Genomic DNA, 16195 nt, shown 5'->3' on the forward strand with positions numbered 1-16195 from the left:
TGTGTGTGTGTGTGTGTGTGTGTGTGTGTGTGTGTGTGTGTGTGTGTCAAAAAGCAGGTAGAGGGGGGACAAGTTTAATCACACAGCTGCTGACCACAGAAAAGTAAAACAATGTACCAGTAGGTACCTGCCACACAAAAATTGTTTTGTAAAACAATAAATTAGTAAGAATGGTCCACGTGTCAAGTTTTCTTTGCATAAGGTCATTTTAAAAGGTAGTCTTAAGATCTTCCAGAGAAGTTCAACTTGCGTACCATCGGGGACAAGACGATAGAATGTTTGGCCACAACAGACTATTCGATCTCTCAAGACTAATGGATCACTTCGACCCACTACAAGCAGAAACAGAGGTAGGATTCCAAATGATGCACGAGTGCACAAAAACTGTTGAGCGCTTGTCGCTTGGTGGCTGGAATTTTCACACTGCCTGTACAAGAAAACTCTTTATGGAATGCTTCACATTAGAATTATCCAACATCCTATTGCTGATCTCTTTTTTTCTGACTGCCCCAGAGCAACAATAGCAGCCCAATCCAAAGGGCTAGCAAGGCAATTGGGAATGGTGCCATGGCAGCAGACCAACACCACCTCCAATGGGGTTTCAGGTGGCACAGGGAGGGGGAAACATTCTTTAAATCCAGTCTGAAAAATCTCATAGGAAACGTACACAATTCTTTTGGGTGGAACAAGTCAGCCAATGGCATAGAAGAAGAAGAGTTTGGATTTATATCCCCCCTTTCTCTCCTGCAGGAGACTCAAAGGGGCTTACAATCTCCTTGCCCTTCCCCCCTCACAACAAACACCCTGTGAGGTGGGTGGGGCTGAGAGAGCTCCGAGAAGCTGTGACTAGCCCAAGGTCACCCAGCTGGCCTGTGTGGGAGTGTACAGGCCAATCTGAATTCCCCAGATAAGCCTCCACAGCTCAGGAGGCAGAGCTGGGAATCAAACCCGGTTCCTCCAGATTAGATACATGAGCTCTTAACCTCCTACACCACTGCTGCATAGGGGGCGTTCCTAGACTGAAACCCCTTTGGGAGCCGACTAAGGTTAGCTCTGCCCCCAGGACCGCCCCTTCCACAGCAACGGAGGCTGTTGTCGCAGAGCCGAACTTCTGGGTTTGGGCGTTGCGGCAGCCCTCTGCGCCAGCCTCCATGCTACTCTGCATGGTGGCGGTGGTGCGGAAACCGATGCAACCCTTCCACTGCTTTCAATGCGTTTCCCTTCCACTGCCCCCCCCCCCCCCCTGGATTTCACAGTAGATATCACAGGAGACATTACAGATGTCAAGCTCATCTGAAGTTACTAATTACGCCCTCAGCACCTCCACTTCCGTCACCAGACACGAAAAGGCAATTTCAAAGATGTGTGTGGATGGATCAGCAATCCAGTCACACATTAGGAACCTGAACTGACTCACTTGGGCAGAAAAATGCAATGTTCAGTGACAGCAGCGAAAACAATTCAGGTCAAAATGGCAGGAGAGGAGAAACTCGTACAAAAGTCTTTTAAAAACCATATTGATCTGTCAAAGAACTAAAATTATGTACAAGGAGTGGTGGATGGTACTACCACGGAGTGTACAGAATGCTTGTTAGCTGCGTATCTTTTTTGGCTGTGACAAGATGATGTTTCTATCTGCAAAACATTGGGTTGTTGTTCAAAGAATTAATTATAAAATAAAGAAAATAATGAGTTATGTATATGAATCCTATGTTCCATCCCAAAGGAGTGGTACATGAAGCATCAGACAAAAACACCAACCAATTCCAGTCTTTGTGGCGCTTTTAAAGCAAGTGAACCGCTCACTGGAAATGCAACTAAGAATTTAATTGGTTATTCGTTCTATGGTGGTAACTGCGGATGGAACAAGGAAGCTATCAGCTGTTCAAAAATCAAATTTGCAACCATCTCACCAAGTCCTTCAGGGCAGAGTGGTGATGAAAATAATGGAAGAGTGAGGGCTGTCACCCAGTGTTTAAAACACACACTGAAGAATCTATTAAGAATATTATTAGGGACAAGAGCTCCGAGATGTTTTACTAACACATTATGAAATTGGAGAGAGTACCAGCATTTCGAATGTTATAATGTTATCACACTTGTTAAAGAGGAGCTAACCGAAAACCTTGTAAACAAGAAGCTAGAGAGTACCAAGGACACAGTGGCTGCCAGACACTGCTCCTTGGATTCAGTTCAGAGGACAAAGTGTACAAAGATGCTTGGTCTACAAGCCACCAGTGCAAAGGAAAGAAGAGCTACTAGACTTCTTATGTTTGCATGGTGTTTACATGCCATGAGAAGTGTTGGTGTTTGTCTTGAGATGACCTCCAGATTTTTGTGTGTATGTTGGGGGGGGGGGGGGGGTTCAAAAAAATTGATTCCACTTCCTCATACATTTATGCCAAAAGCTACCTCTCTACATTCTTGCCTTTTCATATTTTTACACCAATAAGTTCAAAAGGATCTCTTTATGTACTGATTCTTAAGATAATGAATTCCCCAAAAGAACCCCAAGAAACAAGGGACGGCCTGATGTTTGAAGAGCCACAGTAATTAACCAGCCAGGCCCCTTCCTCACATGCAGAATAATGCACTTTCAATCCACCTGCAATGCAATTTGCAGCTGGATTTTACTGTGCAGAATAGCAATATCCACTTGCAAACAATTGTGGATTGGATTGAAAGTGCATTATTCTACATGTGTGGAAGGGGCCTCAGTTTCATAGTGCTACTAAAAACATATTTACAATCCTTCCAGGATTTGCCGAGGCAGGCAGATTTTCACTGCAACTCACCACAATTGTTATATAAACGACTTACACAACCATATTGGTTCAACAGATACCAAGATAATGAGGTTTGTTCCTCAAGCAGTATCAGCCATCTTGACCACGCAGCCGGTCTGTAGACCACAGGCGCGTGATGCTGTGGATACTCAGCTATGAAAGTTTTTAAACTGAACGAAATCATCTGTATATATTTAACACAAATGCTCTAACATAGATTTACGTCTGCTCACAGCCTATTATGCTTGTCACACAAAGCTCAGGGGAGGCACCTTGGAGACAGTTTTAAATCTCCAAAAGTATGTTTAGTCAATCAAGTATAGACAAGGAACAATGAGGCTGGAGCCACCTTTGAGGATCACACTGGTACAAAATAACAGCCATGAAATTCGTACCATCAAAATACTGAGCACGTATCTGCCAAGAATTATTAGAATGGGAGATGCTTTTGCCTTTTAAAATTTTATTCTGCCTTTTTATTAGGAATGTTGCATTCCTAACAAGGGAGTATTACTATGCTCAACTGAGTGACCGATAATGCAATCCTATGCAGAGTTACTCCAGTCTAGGTCCCCAGAAATAAAGGGGCTTATACTGGAATAAATTCCATGTAGTATACTGTAGCACTAGGTACTGTGTTCAAAACCATGTTTTCGATCTGCCTCCACCCATCGTTACCCTAGTACAGTGGTGGCGAACCTTTGGCACTCCAGATGTTATGGACTACAATTCCCACCAGCCCCTGCCAGGATAGTCAATTGGCCATGCTGGCAGGGGCTGATGGGAATTGTACTCCATAACATCTGGAGTGCCAAAGGTTTGCCACCACGGCCCTAGTACAGTGGTGGTGAACCTATGGCAATTGGCCATGCTGCCAGGGGCTGATGGGAATTGTAGGCCATGAACATCTGGAGTGCCATAGGTTCACCACCACGGCCCTAGTATTTCTAGTACGCAGAGGCGTAGCTATAAGAGGAAAGGGGGGGGTCGTGCACTGGGCATGCACCGGTGGGAGCAGAAAATTGCCCCCTCCTCTCCACTTACCTTAGTTTAAAAGCAGTGTGGCAGGAGTTGGGGTTTGCAAGGTCTCCTGGGAAGTGTAGTTCCCATCACGCTGCTTTTAAACTAAGTGGGAGGGGGAGTGGCGGGGAGGGGGCAAGGGGCCTCCCCGGAAGGCGGGCGCCATTTTGCCCTGGGCGTCATTCCCCCCCCCCGCCACGCCTCTGCTAGTACGTAAGTGTGGGTTTTCTGTTTTTTGTTTTAGTTGTTAAAAATGCAGCTAAAATCAGGGTCTGCTGATAAACGTAAGCACAGAATTAAGAGAAAAGGCCTTTGCAACCTGAAGTACTAACAAGAAGCTATACAGAGATGATTATACAAATGTGTCAGAGGTAAAGAATGACAACCAAATACTGTTTTAATGATATTAAACTCTGTTGCTCCCATTAGTTAATTTATAGTTATTATAAGTATCTTGATAAAAGACTAAGCTAACAAGTTTTGGCTTAACCTTTCCAGCTCCCATCTTGGGCCTTTTCTGATAAGGAAACGCGGCAGCCAGTGAGTGAGAACCACCCCGGCTAGCTAGCAGCAGGATTCTTGACTTTTTAAATAAGGCTGACGATTGTTCCACACTCAGCTCAGAGATACAGGAGAGATCCCAGAAATTGTACACCAGCAATACAAATCCAGTTTCACTTTTAACTGAGGTAGTGCTGTAGTAGATTTGAGAGGATGCCAGTAAACACCAGACTTTACTGCTGGAGCAGGTGAAAGTCGAATCTCCTACCGTACTGATCAATAAATACAGTTCGTCAGTGTTGACAAGGTGAACGGCCACGTGTATACAATAAAAACAGCTCACTGAAGAGGTTCGAAGTCTGAAAAGGTTATTATTTGAAGCACGGTTTATGCAAACGGCAGCACGGTGTTGCAACGCATCCCAGTGAACTAGACAGGCTGCTTTCCCTACAATATATAAAGCTACATCAAATAGAATAGAAGAGACCATAAAGCAGCTTCAGGTTTTAAAATTTTGTAAAAAAAATTCTAACCGAGCAGCTTTTGAAAATGGGGGACATCTAGGTCGTGGTGGTAAAATTATTTGTTTTTCATTCTGAAAAGAGAAAAGAGAAAGATGAACGTTAGTAAATTTTGCCACAAAGAAAAACAAGGGGCAGTCAGGAGCGTTCAGACCATCAATAAACCCATCATGAAAGCTGGTCTGATGTGAATTCATCTGTTTTAGAATTGCCTGCATTCTCTGAAGAAGGGGATACCCAGTCTTTCAGTATACAAGTTAGAGTTGCCATCCTGGAGACGAGAAAAACCTCAAGATATAGGGGGTGGAGCCTGAGGAGGGCGGGGTTTGGGAAGGGGAGGGACTTTGATGGGGCATATGATGCCACAGGAGATTTCTAGCCACTACCTGAAGGTTGACAGCCCAGATAAAGATGCTGGAAAGGATACGGCTTCCTGCATGAAGTCACAGTATATAAAGCATCAAAACTATTCATGTATCGGGAAAGCTATTCCAGACAAAATCCATCGCCAAATAAAAGCCACACAAGATTGACTGCTCATCAATAATGTCCATTATCAGGTCCTCGGATGAATTTCAAATATGCAGACCAGATAACTTGCAGGCTTTAGATTCATGAGATGTTTCTAACTCTCATTTTCCCAGTGCTGGAAAACTACTATCTTCTGTATATGCAGATATGTTAGTCTATCCATAGCAGATCGTTTCAGAGGATAGCCATGTTGGCTAACAGCAGAACAGTCAAGAGATGATCCCAAGAACACCTTGAAGATCAACAAGAATTTCAGGATGTAAGCTTTCAAGGGTCAAAGACAGCTTCATCAGATATCTGACAAAAGGAGCTTTGACTGTCAAATGCTTATACCATTAAACTCTTGTTGGTTTCTAAAGTGCTAACCATACAACTATCCAGAGAAGAGTATCCTAACACAGAGAATAGTCTAAAAATTCAAAATAAGTTATCAAAACACAGAAAGAAGAAGAAAAAGAGTTGGATTTATATCCCCCCTTTCTCTCCTTTAAGGAGACTCAAAGGGGCTTACAAACTCCTTTTCCTTCCCCCCCTCACAACAAACACCCTGTGAGGTGGGTGGGGCTGAGAGAGCTCAGAAGAACTGGGACTAGCCCAAGGTCACCCAGCTGGCGTGTGTGGGAGTGCACAGGCTAACCTGAAGTCCCCAGATAAGCCCCCACAGCTCAAGTGGCAGAGCGGGGAATCAAACCCGGTTCCTCCAGATTAGAGTACACCTGCTCTTAACCACTACGCCACTGCTGCTCCCATCTTCTTAGACACAGGTAAGGCAAGAGGGAAAACTGGCTGCCTTTCTTTGCTCAGATTTTTTTTGGGGTGGGGGAGGAAGTACCCAGTCCATTCTTTGATAAGAGGAAATTATTTGCACAGTTGTTCAGCAAATCCCAGTACGTTCTTCTCTTTTCCTTTCAGTTTCACTGAACACCTAAAGCAGCCACGGCCTCTCTTGATTGTGAGATCCAGAACAGTGTTGGCATGTAGCCATTACTTCTTACAGGCGAGTGCATAGCTCAGGGGCTGCCATCTGCCAAAGATCTAGCATGCTGCCAAAGAGTGCCAGATCGGGCTAGTGGTAAACATACACTAAGCACTGGATCACTGCTAACCTGCTACAGCAAGTGGCTCCATAGCTCCACATTCTGCTAAGTTCTTATCTGATATATGCTTTACTGAGGGCGCTTCCGCACATGCAGAATAATGCACTTTCAATCCACTTGGCAGCTGGATTTTACTGTGCGAAATAGCAAAATCCACTTGCAAACAAGCGTTAAAGTGCATTGAAGGTGGATTGAAGTTGCATTATTCTGCATGTGCGAAAGTGTCCCTTGTATGTACAGCTGGTGGGGGAGGAAGGTGGAGGAGGAAGAGATTTTTGTAATTAGATGAACAGAAGTAGATCTATACTAGTGCAAGCATTTATTGCATGAGCTAAACACTTAGCATATGCATGAGCCTGTATCGTTACAATCTCAGCTGTACTGTCACTGCTGATACAAACACCCTATTTTATTATAATGCTCCATGTTTTAATGAAGAACATGTTCAAGCCTATTTAATAGGTGATACATGGCAGGAAAGAATTCAGAACTGACGGCATAGTTGTAGAGCTGCACTCTTGGCAGTTTAGTTTACTGCAATTAAATGCGACACAGATCTCCTCCTGCTAAGGCAAGTCTCTCCTCCACATTGTAAGGTCCAGAGGAGAAGTAACCATTCATGCCTATTAGTCTCTTGCATGCTGTAGCTGGCAAAATAGCGTCTTTATTCAGCTGAGCCTTTCAGTGAAGGAAAAAAAACGCTTGAAGTCACTTTCATTCCCATAGCAAAGTAATCCAAACCACAAAGATAAGCCATCAGCGACAACATTCACTGGTACAAAAGCAAACAAAACCCACCACACAGTACAAATTAATTGACTGAAAGATAAATGAATCTGAACCTTTTTTTAAAAAAAACTCTTACTATGGCAAGGCTGCAACAGCAGCCATAGTTTAATTTTCTGCACAACTGGAGATAATTGTAATGCCCAAATAAGGCTAGTTTCCATGAATATCTAAGCTTTCATTTCCCTTTCAGGCATATATGCTAGTACAGGTTTGTTTTTTTAAAAAAGAAAGAAGTTCCTTACCGATTGGGTCTCTTGTTCTCTGGGATCAAGATGGTAAGAATTCTAACAAACTAGGGAGAGAAAAGAAAGGGGTGAGGTCGATTGGCAAGTCCTTTTAACGTTATTTACCAAATGTGTAGTACATTAGGGATGCAGTTCAAGCTAGGTTTCACCATCACGGCTTTTGAGAGGCTAAGACTCAACTTAGGAGGCACTCCTGATTCACAGCCCCAACCCTGCCATCGGTCTCACCTCTCAGCCAACTATCTTCTCCTGCCAAATCCTTTATTTGGCCCGCAAATCAAACTTCCCTTTTCTCCACATTTAGGCTTTGAGAGTGAGGGAGAGAATGCAAAACCTTCGAAAAGAGCACTCCGAATAGTTCATGACTTCCCAAGTATTCCTGTCCACAGTACTAACAACTAAAAGCCAGCGTGGCGTAGTGGTTAGGAGCAGTGGACTCTTATCTGGTGAACCGGATTTGTTTCCCCACTCCTACACATAAAGCCTAGCCAGGGACCTTGGGCTAGTTGCAGTTCGCCCAGGACTCTCTCAGCCCCACCTACCTCCCCAGGTGTCTGTTGTGGGGAGAGGAAAGGAAAAGGTGTTTGTAAGCCCCTTTGAGTCTCCTTACAAAGGAAAAAGGCAGGGTATAAATCTAGACTCCTCCTCTTCTTCATCTACAGCAAACACAGGAATAGCTTTGGCCCCTTCTGCACACGCAAAATAATGCGTTTTCAAACCACTTTCACAACTGTTTGCAAGCAGATTTTGCTATTCCGCACAGCTTCACAGAGCACTGAAAGCAGTTTGAAAGTGCATTATTCTGCATGTGCGGAATGAGCCTTTGAGTTAAGTACCACTTTAGAGACCAATAAGAGTTTAATAGTATAAACTTTTGAACGTTAAAACTCTCTTTAACAGGTCTGATGAAGAGACCTTCGACTCTTAAAAGCACACACCTTGAAAATCTTCCGGGTCTCTGAGGTGCTAGTAGATTCGAATCTAACTATTCTACTGAAGACCAACAGGGCTACCCTCTGAAACTATCCCCCACAGGAATACATATAACTTGATAGGTTACTCTCTATTCCCACAGATATCTCTCCTGGCGTCCTTCAAGTGTTTTTAGAAAGGGGATAGGCCTAGGGACAGAGGGGGCTTTTGCCAAACAGGGTTTCTGACCAGTCGCTGGAGACAAGTTGAGCTGGGCAGATTTTTTAGAAGTTTCTTCAGTAGCAGCTGCCTCCCGCAGCCCAAGGATCTCCTCTGTGTTATTGAAAGCAATTTATATATGCGAGAAAATGTTTTTGAAACAATACTTTCATTTAGAAAGCCATTCTGTTAGACAGGAATACCGCCTGAAATGCTGGAGGATTAGTATTATTTATGCACAAGTTGGGGGCCTGCAAAACTCATGGGGGTACCATCTCCAGCTCTTGGAGGGGAAGAATCCAATCTCTCCCTTGTGTTGGGGAAAGGAATCTCGGGCCGTACCCAATCTATGGCCCTTTTCCGCACATGCAGAATAATGCACTTTCAATCCACTTTGCAGTTGGGTTTTACTGTGTGGAATAGCAAAATCCACTTGCAAACAATTGTGAAAGTGGATTAAAACTGCATTATACTGCATGTGTGGAAGGAGCCTCTACACCACTGCAGAGCTGGGATTGGCCATCCCAGAGCAGGCCACTTATGGAGAGGGAATCTCGCAACTGGCCCAGCTCTCTGTGGCAGGGACAGCCACTGCCACAGCGGGCCGGACTCAGCTGTCCCCAGCACAGCCCGGTAGCCACTCCCAGCTGCAAGATTGTGGCTATTCACAGTTCCCTGATGGAGTTTCCTGGATGGTTAAAAATGCGTCTCTGCTTTTCATTCTGACAGCAAACACAGCTCAGATGCCAATGTACACACTGACGCTGCAATTGTCATGTAAAGTTTAGTTCGGTTCTCACAACAGTGGCTGAGGAGAAAAATCTACTGCTGGTGAATACAGACAGTCAAGTAGAAACACCTTGTTCTGGGTGTGTGCGTGCACAGATTTATACATTCTGAATTGCCCTTTGAAGTGGTGAGGATCTCATCTGGTCGGAGCCCTTCGGGGATAGGGCGGTATAAAAGCCGAATTAATAAAATAAATAAATAAATAAATAAATCTGGGGAGCCATTAAATTCATCTTAGCCATGACAGGACAACATGAGCGACTAGATAAGTAATTGTGCGCCACAATACTTTCAGCAGGGTAGCCACGTTGGCCAGCAGTAGAAAAGGCAGGGCCAACTGCTTTGTGTGTGTGGGTGGACATGTTTTCTTATGAAGGGTGCAGTTAATGGCACTAATAAAAAGATCAGATGATGTAAAAACTGCCACCCCAGCAAATGTTTTGCTGTAATTTGTAAACATCAAACAGTGTGCAAAATGTAGGGAAGGCTGCCTGCAGGTCCCAGTTCTGTGACTGTTTCACAGTAATAGACGTTATCTAGGAGAGGTTGATTACCTGCATAAGGTGACCAAATATTAATAAAACTGAAGCACCATTATGTTGATCAGTCTAACTGAGTCACATGCTGCTAGATTTTAATTAATACCTTTTGAAACAAATTCCTCTTTTTTTCATTTTGTAAACTGCCTCAGACAGGTTCCTGAAGAGACAGCATAATTTTTTTCTAAATCAAACCAAACCAAATCAATCAATCAATCAATCTCTGGGAGTTCAAAGTTCGCCTTGTACCTTTTGTGTCATTTTAAAGCATGAAAGAGGACTGTTAACCAGGAAACCACTGGACAAAAGTTTCATAAACAAGCATGCAATCTTTTTGTTGCATACTCTTGGGAGTAATCAAATTTGCCTTATAATAATTAATCCGTGAGAGAGGACTATGGAAATAACGGGGCCAATAAAACTTGAAATTGTTGCATCACCTTGTCCAGGCATTTCCCACAAAAGAAGAAGAAGAGTTTGAATTTATATCCCCCCTTTCTCTCCTGCAGGAGACTCAGGGTCTTACAATCTCCTTGCCCTTCCCCCCTCACAACAAACACCCTGTGAGGTAGGTGGGGCTGAGAGAGCTCCGAGAAGCTGTGACTAGCCCAAGGTCACCCAGCTGGTGTGTGTGGGAGTGCACAGGCTAATCTGAATTCCCCAGATAAGCCTCCACAGCTCAGGCGGCAGAGCTGGGAATCAAACCCGGTTCCTCCAGATTAGATACACGAGCTCTTAACCTCCTACGCCACTGCTGCTCACAGGCTCCTGTGTTTATAGTCACAACTTCCCTTTAGACCAGGGGTAGGGAACCTGCGGCTCTCCAGATGTTCAGGAACTACAATTCCCATCAGCCCCTACCAGCATGGCCAATTGGCCATGCTGACAGAGGCTGATGGGAATTGTAGTTCCTGAACATCTGGAGAGCCGCAGGTTCCCTACCCCTGCTTTAGACCCAACGTAGACAACTTTAAAAGAAACCAAGCAACCAGAATCTCCCTCTTTCCCGTGCGTTTCTTACGGTATGAACAGTTCACCATCTACCATTCAACCATTAATTTTAAATGAATGACTGCAGTTCACAAATGGAACGTTTAACCTAACAAGAAATTTCACTCAGCAACATTTACAAAACCATTCAGGTGGTCAACACAGTGCCTGCAGAGCATTTTGAAAATGACAAGTGAAAAGGAGGTGGTTTCGTTGCTGAAACAAGGAACGTGTCTAAAAGTAACACCTGATTTAAACATGCGTCAGTTTCACAGATGATATTTCCTTCCCAAAACACTTTTGTTCTGTTTGCTTTCACTCTGAACCCTTTTTCAATATGTAAGCAATCCACAGGGGGATCCTAAGCAGATCTATATCGAATTCTACACAGACCTACTCAATGCAACTTACTCCTAGGCCCATTCCGCACATGCAGAATAATGCATTTTCAGTCCACTTTCACAATTGCTTGTATGTGGATATGGCTATTCCGCACAGCTGCAAAGTGCACTGAGAGTGGATTGAAAGTGAATTCTTTTGCATGTGCGGAAGGGGCCCTAGGAAAGTGTATTTAGGACTGCACTGTGGTTTCCTACCTATTCTAAAAGATCACCTGTCTTTCTGCTGGACCATCCAAACCAAATTTATTATAAGCACCGGGTTTCTTAAGATAAAAGCACTGAATAAGAAAGAAGTAACAATTATGATGACCTATAAGCGTTTGTTGTCATCCTTGTTCATCTAAATTCAGATGGAAAAATGGCAGGGATCTGGTGCCTCTACGGTCTAGAAGTGGAGTGAGCTACCTTGGGTCTTTTTGGGGAGGGATGCAATAGACATGTTTAATAAATAACATTGCCTAGGAGCTAGGCTCATGCAGGTATGGGTAGGGCTGGTACCTAAGCTTATATTACAAGTTCCTGAAGGTTGAAGCTGCACCTAAGAATAAAAATGAAGTAAAAAGGTCTCATTCCACTCACCCTTGCTGTGGTGTATGACACTATTTTTAACCAAACCCCAACCAACCTATTTACTGCCTACAGTGCTTGGCCTAGTTCAGTGGTGGCGAACCTTTGGCACTCCAGATGTTATGGACTACAATTCCCATCAGTCCCTGCCAATTGGCCATGCTGGCAGGGGCTGATGGGAATTGTAGTCCATAACATCTGGAGTGCGTAGAACATGAAACCACGATTTATTTTAACAATAGTTAAGTCTGCAAAACCGGGACTAGGCCTTTTTCTGCATTTGCCATTTACAGGGTTTTCAGGTTGGAAATAAAATGTTTTCTCCATGGAGCTCCATATTGTTTCCCCCCCCCCTTTGATTCTGAAAATGTTTCCAAAACACTTCTTCTCCATTGTATTTTAAAACATTTTTATGGTGTTTCTTTCAGCTGAAGCATTTTTGAGCTAGCTTCTTTTACTGAAACATTTTATTTTTCCCGCCAAAACCACAGGCTGTTTTCCACACAACCTGTGCTGTTGCCAAACCTCAATTTCAGCACTTGGTCGGCCATTTTTGGGTCCCTCACCTCACAGCTTCGCCCCTCTTCTCTTAAAATGTACTATTTATGGTATTTTCCTTCCCACACCCGCCCCCTTTTGGCATCAATGAATCAGCATTCCTATGAAGCATCACCACAGCACATACATGGGAAAAAAACCCTAGTGCCCGGAAGGGGAGTGCAGACAAACTTTGTCGTAAACATTGGGATTGAAAACAACATTGAAATGGTGTAATTGGCATGTGCGGAAAAGGCCTAGGCTCACAATCAACACAATTGGCCATGCTGGCAGGGTCTGATGGGAATTGTAGTCCATGAACATTTGGAGTGCCATAGGTTCGCCACCACGGGGCTAGTCTGAGCCACAAAGGTCAGGGCGTCTGCCAGCTACTTTGGCATTATTTAGAGCCACATACACTGAACGCCAAGATTGTTCTCTGAACAAGGTGGCCGCAGCACCTCTTTAAGCATCAAAAGGCAGAGGATTGTTGAAACAGAGATGCTGCTTGGAAAACACTTACATCTCCTCCATCAACACCCTGATACGTTAATACAGAAACAAACTGAAACTAGTGGACAGGTTGTGAGACTCAGAGAGCGCACTTAAAGGTAAATAAGACGATTTTCTATTACTATTGTTCACTTAAATCAATTTGCTCAGTTAGATGCAATACTGCAATACTGGCTCTTAAAGCCAGCACACATGACACCCTTGCTCCAAGTCACTGTTTGGATTGCTCCAAAGGAATAGATGTTTTCATCCCATGGACCGCTGAGCCCAAAAAAGCCACATCCACTGCTAAACATTATTTACAATGCTGATTTCATTACAAGCTGAGTTTTAGGCAATCGCATTCGTCTCCCCATCACAAACCCCACCCACCCAAACACTGGAAAAGGAAAAGAACTTATTTCTGGAATTTCACCGACTTAAATGAACTTCTGAAGAACATTCACTCCAGTTAATTTGAAATTATCTCCCCATAAGCGCCACAAATGGAACATTTTAAGGTATACAGAGCTAAGCGTTGTCTTTTCTTAGGCTACCGTGAACTGAAGGTTAAGAAAACTGACCTTTCACAGAAGTGGCTTCTTTCACGTTGTGAGCCAAGAAGTCCATACTGGCGTAAGAGTCACTGATGCTTCCGTTGAGGGGGTGCCTCGTCTTGGACTTGCCAGGGCTGCCGTTTCCCAGGTGGTCTTCCTCCCCATCGACAGCAATGTAGTTGAGGCCGTTCTGGAAGCCGGCTGAGGTCTCTCGGCACATGGGGCTGCTATTCTGCTCCTCCACAAAGCCTTCGTTTTTCCTGAGGGACACATTCTCCACAGAAGCGGAGCTGGGCCGCTTGGGGACGTGCGCGAAGGAAGGCGAAACTGGGGTCACGGTGGTAGTGGAAGAGAACGTCTCGGAACTGTGCCTCCGGCGCCCCTGAGGATCCGCCCGGATGACTTTGGCTCCGTGGTTGGGGTCGGGAGGAGCATTGGCAAAAAGAAAGGCTTCCATCCCAGAGATTGTGAGTCGCTTCAAGCCGGCTACGGGGCTGGGGACGCGAGGACTCTCCAGCTTGTGTGAAATGGGCTGAGGCGGGGTGGTTGTGAGTGAAAAATCCACCTCGGCATAGTCCCCTGCCTCAGACGACGGGCTAGAAAGGCAAGCCACGCCCGTCTCCATCTTGAGATAATGCTCGTCTGGTTGCCCAGGGCTGGGGCAGGATCCCGATGAGAGGCCATCTTCCATGGACCCCACCGAGGCCAAGTCCAAGTTCAACCCGTTCAACTTGAGGTTTATGTAGTTGGAAAGAGAGCCGGGATGCCCAGCCAATCCAGAGTCAAATGAGCAAAGGCCACCAGCTGGTGCAACGGAGTAGCCCAAGCTGACATATTCCCCACTGAGGCTTTGGATATTACGTGGAAGAGGTTCCTCACTCCTGCCGGGCAACAAAGCCCCCCAAAGATCGGCGAATGGGCTGCAAGCCACCACGACTGAGCAACCCTGCCCGCTGGCTGAGACAGCTCTCTGTCTGGCTGTGGCACATGGGCGAAGGCAGCACAACGGGGTTGGAAGGGGCAGGGAACGGCACCCCTTTCGGGGCATGGATCAGCATTCCCGCTCGTGAGTTCATATGCATGTACTGGTCCCTGTCCCTCTCCTTGCCCTGAGAGTTTGGCTGGCTCCGGCAGGCATAGGGCAACGGGCCACCCAAGCAGCTGGTCCGGGCCGCAGGCCCAAGAGCGCCAAAGCCATCAGGGGAAGGCAGAGGTGAAGCAGAAGCAGCAGAAGGCCCGTGCGGCAAAGGAGACATGTTGATATAGTCGCCGTTGAGCAGCTGGCCGTCAGGGCTCTCGCCAGACAGCCGGGCGCCAGGACCCCACATGAGCATGTAGCCACTGTCGTCAGGAGAGCTCTCGCTACTGGTCTTGTAAGGGCGGGGCTGCAGGATCTGCTGTGGGGCAGACACACTGGTGGGGCTCATAGGCATGTAAGGACTTGGGCCAGACTGCCCCAGCGAGGCCAACGCCATCCCCGGGCTCATGGTCATATAACCTTCCTCCCCACTCCCACTGGGGCCAAGATGGGAGCTGCTGCTACTGCTGGTGCCCCCCGAGCCGATCTCCAGGTCACAGTAGTCCTCCGGGTAAGGGTTATAGGTCGTCCTCGAAGAGGCACCCACTGTGGGAACAGTGGCCCGCATGAGCGTGTACTCATCTAGGGAGGCGGAAGAAAGCGGGAGGGGCACGGGGCGCTGGTGTGCCGGCGTGGTCAGGGAGTAAGTGCGCTTCCGGGGCGCCTTGTCCACTCTGGCACCGTCCAGCAGGTAAGGGCGGTAGCAGAGGCGGCCCGGCTCCATCGCCATGTAGCCGTCCAGCTGCTGGCCGGGAGGAGTCTCGGGGGTGCCGCTGTGGTTGCTGGCCGTGGAGGAGGATGAGAACGCCCGGGGATCCCCCCCAGGGCTGGAGCTGAAGTCCTCGAGGGCCACGAAAAGGGCGGGGCTGTTCGGAGAGCCGGAGGCCAACTTGGAGATCATGGAGGATGAGTGGCTCAGGCCCGCCCGCCCGGCAGAGACCCCCAGCGTGTGCGAGCGACTGAGCGGACCGTGCCCCGCATCGGGGCTGAGAGGGCTGCCAGCCAGCGAGTCACCCTCGCTGGACGTCCGTGCCCGGCTGCTGCCACCTCCTCCCGCCACGGCCAGGGTGTCAGTGCGAGAGCGGCGCAAGATGCCCATCTGGCTGGGGGGGAGCGCACCCAAGGGAGGGTGGTGGTGGTGGTGGTGATGGCGACGCCCGGGCACCGAGATGGGCCGGCTGCCCACAGCCGAGAAGCCCCCGGAGGAGGAAGAGGAGGAGGAGGACTGGCTCTTGCTGCGCGGGCGCACCTCGGCCGGCTCGCGCAGGGCCTTCATGGCGTCCAGGATGGTCTCGTGGATGCTCTGCGCCACCACGGCGTCGTCGGCCTGCATCCACAGCTCGCCGGGCCCGGTGGCGGCGGAGCGGCCGAGCTCCATGAAGAAGAAGCTGTCCGAGTGGCCGCAGCGGCGGATGCTCATGAGCTGCAGCGTCAGGCCCGGCCGCGCGCAGTGGAGGCGCACCAGCCCCACGGTGCGCGCCGCCAGGCACAGCCGGTGCACGCCCGTCAGCTGGCGGCTCTGGCCCAGGCCCTTGGCCTTCACCGTCACCTGCCACACCTCCCGGTAGGCGCCGGGGCCCCCCGACGGCGGCGGCTCCTCCTCGGCGGCGCCCTGCTGCAACGC

General features: G+C 47.3%; 1 protein-coding gene across 1 annotated transcript in view; it reads right to left on the minus strand.

Moving 5' to 3' along the window:
* Window positions 1–4185: 4185 nt before the first annotated feature.
* LOC125426447 (insulin receptor substrate 2-like) overlaps window positions 4186–16195 on the minus strand; it is a 50513-nt gene continuing 38503 nt past the window's right edge. Inside the window, 4 exon segments of the mRNA XM_048484706.1 lie at window positions 4186–4902; window positions 7488–7537; window positions 13521–14394; window positions 14396–16186. Of these exon segments, the coding sequence (XP_048340663.1) occupies window positions 7530–7537; window positions 13521–14394; window positions 14396–16186 (2673 nt within the window). The 3' untranslated portion in view covers window positions 4186–4902; window positions 7488–7529.

Source organism: Sphaerodactylus townsendi, linkage group LG02 (assembly GCF_021028975.2).
Source record: "Sphaerodactylus townsendi isolate TG3544 linkage group LG02, MPM_Stown_v2.3, whole genome shotgun sequence".
Classification (NCBI taxonomy): Eukaryota; Metazoa; Chordata; class Lepidosauria; order Squamata; family Sphaerodactylidae; genus Sphaerodactylus; species Sphaerodactylus townsendi.